Source organism: Nothoprocta perdicaria, unplaced genomic scaffold, assembly GCF_003342845.1.
Source record: "Nothoprocta perdicaria isolate Ctin4 unplaced genomic scaffold, notPer1 scaffold_62, whole genome shotgun sequence".
NCBI lineage: Eukaryota > Metazoa > Chordata > Aves > Tinamiformes > Tinamidae > Nothoprocta > Nothoprocta perdicaria.
Window position 1 is genome coordinate 2,420,212 of NW_020455888.1, and position 10,997 is coordinate 2,431,208.

Below are 10,997 nucleotides of genomic sequence, written 5' to 3' on the forward strand. Positions count from 1 at the left end.
AAAAAAAAAAAAGAGACAAAAACTTCAATTTTTCCTTAGGAGCAGGGAAAAATGTGATACCATCCCAAAAGGGATGCAATAAGCACTGGAAACGGCTGACCTGCTGTAAGACATGAAAAAGTGGCATCTTAGGAGCCTTGCTCCCGTTTAAATCAGTGGTATTTTTGCAAGTGACCTCAGTGAGAGCAGGAATCCAGCCTGTGGTCTTAGGGGTGTCCATGTGGAGAACATTATTTATAAGCACTGGCAGCCAGCAGCCTATTGAGGCACAACTCAGCTGCTCAGAACAAGCTGGGCATTCAAATGTGCTCCTCCAGCCGGATTTTCGAGAACTTCTAATCCAAACCGAATGAGATGGCTAAGAGGGAAAATTTAAAAAAAAAAAGAAAAAAGAAAAAGAAAAGAAAATCACACGATCCTGCAGGAAGAGAGCAAGCAAATGTTGCCCAGGCTGCTCACACAAGGTACTTCACAAGGACGGAGAGTCCTGGGCACTCACAGCTCCGTCCTTTCAAACAAGGAAAGAGGCTGAGGCAGCAGCATAAGGGGAGCATCTAGCAAAGCACTGCACCTCACCAGGAGAACATGCAGGACACCTAGGAAAAATGAGAAACTCAAGACAGATGAAGAAGTAAATAAACGCAGCTTATACTAAGCAGTGAAGTTTCTCATTCAGAATTGTTTTGTAGAAAAGGGTTTGCATTTTTTATTAGCATCCAAGGAGTTTGTTCTATATGAGGATATAAAATCATCAGTAATCAGTACCATTGTGCTCTTCAGAAGTGCTAAGATGAGGAGTCTCAAACTGAGTAAATAGCACCTGAGCTGAAAGACCAAACTCCAATCTGAAACTTGAGCAATTCCTATTTCATGGAGATGAACAAGGAAAATCTTCTTTCACATTCAGTTATAGCCTTGAATTTGGAAGACTTCAAGAGACCTAGATGCAGTCCTAAATCCCCATTCTTAAACCTGATGTCAAAACACTATTTACTTACAAACTATCCTTATGAGCACAGGCCATCTCAACCCTGATCAGAGCAGAAATGTCAGAMTAACCTTGCTGTGATAACATTGTAACTCCTGCCTCTGGGAACCACAAAGGTGCAGGACCAGTGCAAGCTTCTACATTGGTTTAAATCTGACAGTGTTTTTCCAGATCCAGATGGAGTAGTTGAAAAGGTTCAGAAGGGTTTTCAATTTACAAAATTTCAAAACTTTTTCCCAATTCTAATCTAAAGCATCTTGCATTTACTGACACAGATTAAAGCACATTCATATTTTCTTGCTTTATATTAAAAAAAAATATATAGTACACRAGACTGTTAATGAGTCCCTTCCTTTTCCTTCACACTTTCTTGGCCCAAGCCATGGAAAACTGGCAGATTAGCAAAACAGGAGCAATACAACAGAGCAGCAGATGTTAATTCCTGTGCAATAGGATTTGGGGGAGAAGAGGAAGAACCAAGCCTGATTGAAGGCAACAAGTCACCTTTCCTTTCCTTCTCTCCTTACATGACATTTGATTGCAAGTTTTAAAATTGGCTCACAAAAATATCTAGAATGCTCCCCTGTAATTAAGAAGTAAACAGTATATGCCCAGTGCTAACTGCAGGGCGGTTTAAATAGGTCAATCCAAGGCTTGTAACAAAGAGCTTTTAATAAGGTGCCCAAAATAAACGAGGATTTTGTGCCTACTCCAAAAGCAAACAATGAAATCACAGAAGTCCAAGACTCACAGACCCCTCCAAGGGCTTTACCTGTTAAGATGATGATTATGACCACAGCGAAGATGTCTGGGTATTTGGCTAGCACTCCAGGGGCATCCATAGTCATGTATTTCTTACAGAAGTCTTCGATGTGCTGCCCTATGATTTCATCAAACGTTGCGCTCCACGCTCTGGCCACGCTGGACGTGCCTGAGGAGAGGACAGACATGGTGCAGATCACTTCTCATGGTTGGCACATACTCTAAACCAGGGCACCTTGTACTTGCCTTAAGTTAAAGCCTGGAATGTTCTTTACATCCTACATCAGTCTTCACCTCCTTGTAAGTTTTGACCTTGCAGTCTGTGCTGCTGTGGAGCTCTGAGTCTCTGCTCATGCTGGCATGAATTACTAGGTATGTTTCTATGCCAGGGCAACTACAGCCCAGACAGAGAGACCTTCTATGAGGCAGCTTGGCTCATGACAGTGCAAGGCTGGAGCACCGGAGCCCTGATTGCAAACTCACCTCAGCAACACCACTAGTCTACTCTGGCAACCTGTAGGTCAGCTCAGACTCTGCTACTGGAGTATCCGAGTGGGATGAAGGCACATCTGGCTCAAATGCAGTTTTAGGTTACCTGAGCTTAAGTTATTATACATCAGGATCTCAGTGCTAAGTGCAGCAAGTGACAAGGCTCTCCCTGCACTAAGCACTAAAACCACCCCCTCCATGGCCTCTACTTCCAATGTCAGGAATAACGAGGCAGGCAGCCCTTGCTAGGGTGAGCACCGAAGCAAAGGTCTCACAGTGACCACGTCTGGGACATTAWCCGGGCCACAAGAGCCATTTGGGAGAACAGGAACAGCAAAGAGGCMGCACCAAGGAGTGACGGCACCACACAAAATAAACAGGTTTGGGTAACAGGCAGGTTACTTCTTTCTCTCCTTCTGTGTTACAGGAGTTACCATTCTAGCAATGTCTCTCACAGTGTATTGCATGTAACAGCATCTAATTGCATGATATAATGAGTACATCATTATGTACTTATTTAACTCCTGGTTAAAACAGGAGTTGCTTTGGTTTTGGTTGGCAGAACAATTCTTTACACAACTTGGTCTGGGTCCACTTTTGCCTAGAACAGTTTGTCCTGACACATGAATAGTGTGAAGTCAAAGAGACTGGGTCTGATACAGGCAGGTTTCAGCTTCCAACTCTGGGCTCTTGCAATTGCATTAAATTAGGTCTGTGCTTATCCAGAGCTGAAACCTCTTCAGGGATGGATCAGCACCATCTGCAGTAAAACCRGGAACATTCATCATGCCAATCTCGCTTTCCAGCAGCATAAACATAACCCAGCAATCGGACAAACCTGGATGTGGTTCTGCGTGCTATCATGGAGAGGTGAGTAGGGAGAAAGCATTTGGAGAGATGAGAGATCCACACCATCAGGCAGCAGGGCATTTACCTTCGAAAAACTCCAAAGTTACTGTGTATCATGCTGAAATTGTTCAGTTTCCTTCAGTGCTGTTCTGGAGAAGAGGCTATTTCTTTAGTTCTGTTTGGTTTTGTGGGTGTTTTTGTTGCTGTTGTTGTTCTGACTGTGATGTTTCATGTGCTAGGACAAGAACAGCCAGCTCCTGTATTCTTTATTTTGGAAGCCGGTTTCACATAACTCTCAACATAACCAAATCCTTGAGGGAGTGGGAGGAACCTGACATGCTGCAAGCATTGCAGACACCCAGGTAACATCTTTACTTGGGCTGGAAAGCACGGAGCAAAGTCACCAGGCCGTGCAGACAACGTGTGTCCGGAGGACTGATCCATTCCAGACCAGTTCAGAATCAGTTCAGGCCAGTTCAGCCCTGCCAGAATCAACCTGGTTCCTGTCCACATCCACCCAGGGCTTATGAGCTGTGGTGCAGACCTCCTGCTCCCTCCCATTACATGAGCAGATATGGACCAGGAGGTGACCACAGGCCCCAGGAATCCCCTTTGCTTGAACTATGGAAACTCTCCAAGGATGCTGCTACTCACTGTCCTATGAGCTCCCCAGGGCTCCTATCTACTCCTGGAAGGCTTCCACAGTCTGGCATAGTTCCCCACAGCTTTAGAAGGAAGCCCAGACCAGCTTCTGATGCTGAAAGCCCTTTCAAGGCAGATGATAACCCCAAACCAACCACACACCCACCTCATCTGTCACCCACCTGCAAGGTCTTGTGTGAGCTCCAGCCCCAAGCCAGCCCCAAACACCCGAGCCCAGCCAAGCCCAACCTAACCACACGGCTGAAAGGACATTGCTGCCATCCTGCTGACTGCTGCTTTCCCACCTTGGCTAGACAGCCCTTGCGTGGTCCTCTTGCCACAGTCTCCTACTACCTCCTCCCCCAGGCCAAGTGACAGTTAATTACATGTTAAAGTTCCTCTGTGGCCCAGCACTACCCAGCAATTCTTTTCCCCCTCCACACCACCTCACTTCCCCCGGGCTGAACAGCAGTCACAGAAGCCCCAGTGTGAAAAACCACCGAGGTGGCCAAGTCCCTCGGAGCTGCAAGTTCCCACCAGCTCAGCCGGTTTCGGCGGCACCGCTCTGCGTTTCCTGCAGCACAATGAATGCAAACTTGGCTGCTGCCCCAGCTCTCCACCACAGAGTGTGCCGGCCAAAGATCCTTCCCTCTGGCACCCCTGGAGTGGTAGGAGGTGTCCTGGGCTCAGCAGGAGGGCAGCGAGCACRGGGAGAAGGGCTGGGTGAGATAAAGAACAGCCTTGATACAGCCCGTGTCCTCTGCTGAGGTGCTKTTCTGCTCGGCCACCTCCCTCCCGAATTAGGAAGCAGACAGTTTCAAACTTGAATTGCTRTCACAGTAACAAAGTTGTGTCATAACACATTCATGGATGATATCTAGCTTATTTTTATGACATTTTCTGCCTTACTACCGTAAACCAAGCAGCCAACTCTAACATAACAACTGAGGCAGTAGTTCAAAAGCTGTTATGAGAGGACAAAATCACCCCAAAATATCATTTTCCACCTAGATCCTGCGAGTGTGATGCTATTTTGGTAAATCTCATTGCGCAGAATCAAGTTTTGTGGTGCTTCCTTGGCCTCTCCACAACTACATCCCTCATTTTTGTCGTGCAGTGGCGTTGCAGGAAAGGCCATACAACTAACTAGATGGAGAAGCCTATCATTACCATTCTGGAAGAGAAGATAAATCATTAAGAAATTCATTCAATTTTCCCACAGGTAACCTAAACAGAATCCATTTTAGGAATCGGGAGGAAGTTTTATATTTAATTTGCTTTAAAACTTTTTATCCTCTACCTGCAATGAACCTGACCCAAAAATCCACTGCATTGATGCTTCCTAAGGAGGTGAGTTTAAATGACTCTGACTTTTCCTCTCATTCCTCGTTAAGAAAAAAGGAGCAAGAAGTTTCAAGCAGCACAGAACAGAGCCAGCACCACCTCAGGGAGCTGAGAGGCCTGAGAAGCAGCTGCTGCATTGCTCTGTATTTCTGGACATGCTCGTACCCTCCTGTGCCCAGCACCACGGGAACAAATGCCCAGGGGAACAGCTGCACATCCCGTAAAACTCAGTTAAAAAAACCCAGCTCTCTTTGGTAATTCAGCAGAATATCGTTTTCCATTTTAACTAGCAAGTCTTCTCTCTGAACAGACAAGTTGGTTGCAGCTTTGATTACAGGCACGATGACAAGCAGCGTGCCCAGAACATGCCTGATGAGGCAGRAGCCTCATAAAGATTCACGCCGCCTTAATTAGCAAAATGGGGCTGAGCTTTAATGTATCAGCTGAGTTGCACACGCTCAGAGCTCTATCCAAAGCCTCTCTTGGCAGGAGTCACGGACTTAGAGGGGATTTGGCTTGGACCTTTCAGAGTGTGTGAACCTGCAGCTCACCCTTAGCCTAATCTACAACCACTCGTGAGAAAATATTCGTGTCTCCAGATACTTCAAGCAGTTTTCAAAGGCACCAGAAATTATTTCATAATGAGCCAGGAGGGCAGATGCTGCTGTGCAAAGGCATCCTGCTGTCAGCTGCTGCTTCCTTCGCAGGAGGAAAACACACTTGCTTCCTGCCTAGGTTGTAGCAGCCAGGGGGATGCCACATGGATAACGTGGAAGTCCACAGAGCCCACAGCTGCAGTGATAACCCAGCCTCAGCACAGGCTCTCACCCTGCAGTGCATCACTCGCTTCCCAGAGCACAGGGGCCACCACCAAGGCCCTCCTGCAAGAGGGTCCTGGAGCCTTCAGCGAGTGCAGGCGAGCAGGTTGCTTCCTTTGACAGCAGTGCAACACCACCAGCAAGGCTGACCTTACCAAGCTGCCCTTTGGAATAAAATCCTGCTGTGCTTCTGCTATACTTACCGATAACATAGGAAAGAATTAAATTCCATCCAGTAACGAAGGCCCAGAGCTCCCCAACGGTCACGTAACTGTAGAGATAAGCCGAGCCCGTCTTAGGTACCCTGGCACCAAACTCTGCATAGCAGAGGCCGGCCAGCACGGAAGCCAGAGCAGCGATCAGGAAGGAGATCACGATGGCAGGTCCTGCGTTTTCTCGGGCCACGGCTCCGGCCAGCACGTAGACACCCGCACCCAAGGTGCTGCCGACACCCAGAGCCACCAAGTCAAACGTGTTGAGGCAGCGCGACAGGCGACCGTCTTCTCGGGTACAGTCCACGTTTTTCCGGCGAAGAAGCTGGTTTCCAAAGTTGATAAGTCCCTGGCACCCCATCTTCTTGTTTGGGCCTGCAAGAAAGATGTTGTTGTCATTAGCTGAATCACCCCTACCCCAAGAAAGCACCCAGTTTAATACTGCAGCTTTGTCACCCTTAAGCAAAAGCRTCTTCTCACTTTCCTTTCCCTTTTATTACAATGCAAAACAGTTGTAATGGCATTTTATCTAGGCCTGTCACAGGGATTTAAAAAAAAGAAAATAAGTAGAGCATTTTTCTCCCTCCTACTCCTATCCACACCAAGAAGGATGTGCAATCCTGGAAGAGCAAACTGGGTTCTACCACAGCCCTTGTCCCAGGAAGAAAACTCATCTGATTCACAACTACAAAGGCTACACCAAAGCACGCAAGCCAAAAAAAGCACAGCCTGTCCTTCAGATTTCAGGGTGGTTTCCTGGGCTAGGAGTTAAAAAAGATATATGTACAGATAGAWAGATGTAGGCTTGGACAGATATATAGAGATACTAAACACTGAGTTTCAGAGAGGTGAATGAGCAGAAGTTACAAGCGCCACGTCCCAAAATATGGTACAGTTGAGTCCTACACGTGCTACTGTCCCTAGGGCACAACACAACCCCACRCCTCTGAGTTGCACTCTGTTGCCAAAAGAATACACCCAGGGACTTTCCCTGTGTGTCAGTTGGCTCAAAATTAATGAAAACTTCAGAGAGCAGAGGGAGAGTTTTTTTTCACAGCATTACCCAAGTCCACGAGTCCAGTATTTGATGGGATTTCCTGCTTCTTACATGGCCAGGTCTAGTCTCAGTTGTCACAGGTTACCCCAACACAATATCTCCTCCACAAATTGTTAAGCACTCCCTTTAAACTTGCTAGCTCCTTATCTCCCATTTTGAAAACCTCCACTGACACTCTTCTACCCTCCAGCCAAAATGCTTTAATAGACWGTGTTCCTTCACATGTTTCTGTGTGAAGAGTGGCCTTTCTGGTGTTCAACCCCGTGTACTTGTAGAGATCAGTCAGAACCTCCCAGTGTCCACAAAGCTCCACGTTCCAGAGAAACTGGAGGCTCCCTCTCTCTGCAAGTGCTCAACTGYGGTCTCCACAGCAAGGGAATGGCAGGGTGTCCCATTAGCTCCCTCCTCCTCTTTGTGCCAATCATCTAAATCGTATAAAGAATTAACAAGAACATGCCAAGACCAACCGCTGAACGCTGTGCAATTCCCTCTGCAAGAATCTATCTTCCTTGTCTAGTCCCTGGCTTCTCATTAACAAACTCCCTGTGCACCCTGCAAGCTTCCTACTAGTCTTCTTCTTAAGTAATTTCCCATATGGCACCGTATCAAAAGCTTTAATCAAGTAAAGATAAAAGAGCTGTCATCCTTCCCCCTCTCCTTAGAAAACAAAACAAACCAAAAAAAAAGCACCAAAGCACCCCACCTTCCCCATATCTCCTAGCAAATTAGCAAACACAACTATCCGATGCGTCTGTCAGTGTCCCACAGCTAAATCCCTTTATCTTTCTGCTATTCCTCAGCCAACTGGCATCATCTCTGTTTGACAGGTTTTGCTTTGCTCTTCCACCACTGATTTCATGCCCTGATTCATYCTGACTTCCCCTTGAACCTTCTCTTCTGAGTTTTGCTGCCCACAGGTTTTATCCATTTTCTTCAGTCGTTATTCTGTCATCCTACCTCCCTGCCCAGCATCATCATCCACGTTCAGAATTTGACTGCTGGATACCATGGTGTTCCTCACAGCTAGGAGGCTTCTTTGTAGGACTTGCTGGGTTAATTCTAACACAGAGATGCAGGAAATCGTGAACTGAAATGCACCATGATCATGGGGGCTGTAACACAGCACGTTCTTGGTTCTGAATGGGTCACTGGCCCAACACTTGCGACAAGCCCCAGGAAGCTTCAGCATCACCAGAGAACCTCCCTGGAGCCAAGACTGCAGAAGATCTTCACCTGAGTAACACAGACGTGTGCTGTTACTGACAACAAACTGTAAAGTTTCTACAGATTTGGCTGTAGGCTCCAAAACTGCTATCTCAGGACATCATTCAACTGCTTAAGGGTGCAGCACATCAGCGTATTTGTTCCTGGCAGAAACAATTCAGAAGTAAATGGCCCTTCTGCCCACACTGCTGTTCCCATTGCAGGGTGGTCATGGGATGCACAAGCTGGGTGCCATTGGGATGAAGCTAAACCAGATATGCCGCAGGGTCCATCTAACACTCTCCAACAACCACCAGCTCTTGAGCCCACAAGAAGAGCCAGGAGCTTGTTCGAATTGAGCTCGTTTGGAGAACGTGAAATGCAGACACCAGCTCCTCAGCAGCAACCCTTCTGCTCTGCAAAATGGCTTTGGGCCACCCTGCTGGCTCCTGCACACAGGACTTCCCAACGGCGAGAGAGCCGGTGGGCATGAAGAGCTGCTTCTCTCTCAGGAGGCCACCAGGAGCTCAAAGGTGCCCCAGATTCATCCCAAAGCTGCCCCTTCAAGCCCAACTTCCGCAACAGGGCTTTTAGTTGCATCTTCATTAAATATGGAAAAGGAGAAGAGTTATTCATCCAGATGCAATGCTGCACCGAGACATTCACTTTCAGGGCAACGGCTGACTGTGAATCAATAACAGAAGGGAAATATGCATTGTACACTAACATCTGTAGCATGCACAAAATAACATATAGCTAAATACACTGCTAAATGCAATTTGCAATATGGGCACGTGAGGTTTGTATTTCACCTGCTCCAGCTAAAGCCCAGAGTAAAAAGTGGAAAAATACCCGCAAAGAAATTGAATTAATTGAGACAGCAATTAAATCCAGTGTTTCAATTTTGTCACCCCAGCCTCAACTACAAAATCAAACAACTCACTTTTCTAAGACACCAGTTATAAATCCTAGCTTAACTCTCTTTCCCCTGGCCTTAAGCCTAGCCCTCCTACTATGAAAGGTAATTATAATTGCAGAACAAAGTTGAGGATTTCAAAGCCCTGCCGTGTCCAAAATTGTCTAGTCTGCCAACAGCTCTCAAAGAGCAACCAGGCTCAAGAGAGACACGGATTCAAACAAGCGGAGGAGGATCTCACCAAGGTCAGTCCTACAAAAATCTCATTTGGAGAACCATGGGAACTTCCAAAGCACCATGGAGATGAAAAGCTGTTTTCTCCCTTYGGGGGAAGACAAGCCTGGTTTTATACGTCAGTTCATCCACACGCTCTCTCCTGCACCTAAATCTTGGGCAAAGATGTGTCACAGTCTGAGCTGCTTTCACTGGACAGCCACAGGCTTCCCCAAAAGCAGGGCAGGTGCTGGCACGAACTGCAAATTGGGCTAGGACAACACGAGCCCTGCAGCAAAACCTGCAGGAATTCACTGCAAATGAATTTGCTCTACAGAAAGACAACATGAGTCCTAGGCAGAACTCCCATCAGYGTGGTCAAGGGATCCACTAAGGTCCAGGCCCATCCACTAAGTCCCAGTCCCTTCCTTAGAAAGGACACGGTGGCAGGGCTGACTTGTCCTTCTGGAGAGCAGCAGCAGATGTCTCTACTCAAGCAGAAACTTCAGGAAACATGGAAAATTCCAGTGCTGTGGAATCAGCTACCAAACTGCTTCTGAGGGCATCCTGAAACCTTTCACCTTGGGTTGAGGCTTCAGGATCAGGCCTTCCCAAACTCCAGCGACTGGGGTTTATTCTGTGATTCTGTCTGATTTGCACACCTGAGTTAGCACCAGCCTTGCTGAATACACCCAAGTTTATCCTACCAAGTGCTGAACTTCTCTTATAAAGAAAACGGAGCTGAGGGGAGGCCGGTAACCTGCAGGCCATGTAGCCTGAAAACCACAAACGTGCCCTGTGCTCTGCCACCAGTGCATACATAGAAGTTTCTATGAGGCCTACACAAGAGCAATGGGGCTAACTCCGAGTTACAGGTGGCACTAATGAAGCATTTACTTTGAGCAGGTAAGTGACCTACCAACTGTCTCCATATACTCCAAAGCCCCGGGGAGGAGCTGCTCTGAGGGGAGCGAAAGCAAAAGCTGGGGCTGTGCAGCCTCCTCCTCTAATAAACGCCACCGGTCCAAGCTGGGCTGTGGTTCCTGGTGTCCAGAGCCACCCTCCCTCGCTCTTCTTTTACCATCACTAAAATCCAAGGAGTTGCAGATAAGACCCTTCCAGGACTCAGCTCAATGCCTCYGCTTCAAAAACTTAATGCCTAATAAGAACTGCAGACCATTTCCTACACAGCCATTTAATTTGCATTTAACTAAACCCAGCGTCTTCCAAAACGAACATAGTCAGGCACCAAACCAATGGAAATCTTCTCTCTGCACTGCAGACGAAGGCCTATGTGGAACCTGCCCTCCCTTGTCACCCACTCAAGGACAAATCCTCTTTGGGCCTAACTGGGCTGGGGAGAAGTAACCTCTGTGTGACGGAAACAGTCCTTGGGGATGATCTCTATAGGTCCCTTCCAACCTCAACCAGTCTGTGATTCTACGAAAAATAGTGACTTGCTCCAATCTCATAGCCCAAGAGTTTCCCACGACATTCTGGGGCT

General features: G+C 47.2%; 1 protein-coding gene across 2 annotated transcripts in view; it reads right to left on the minus strand.

Annotated features, from left to right (window-relative positions):
* Positions 1 to 6,483, minus strand: part of SLC7A1 (solute carrier family 7 member 1) — a 22,419-nt gene extending 15,936 nt beyond the window's left edge. The window contains exons 1-2 of one of the 2 annotated variants that reach the window (XM_026049799.1): positions 6,096 to 6,465; positions 1,761 to 1,919 (exon numbers count right to left, since the gene is read on the minus strand). In XM_026049799.1, coding sequence (XP_025905584.1) covers positions 1,761 to 1,919; positions 6,096 to 6,465 — 529 coding nt within the window. Of the gene's footprint in view, positions 1 to 1,760; positions 1,920 to 6,095 lie in introns of both variants that reach the window. The other variant, XM_026049798.1, reaches the window with a different exon arrangement.
* Positions 6,484 to 10,997: the final 4,514 nt, after the last annotated feature.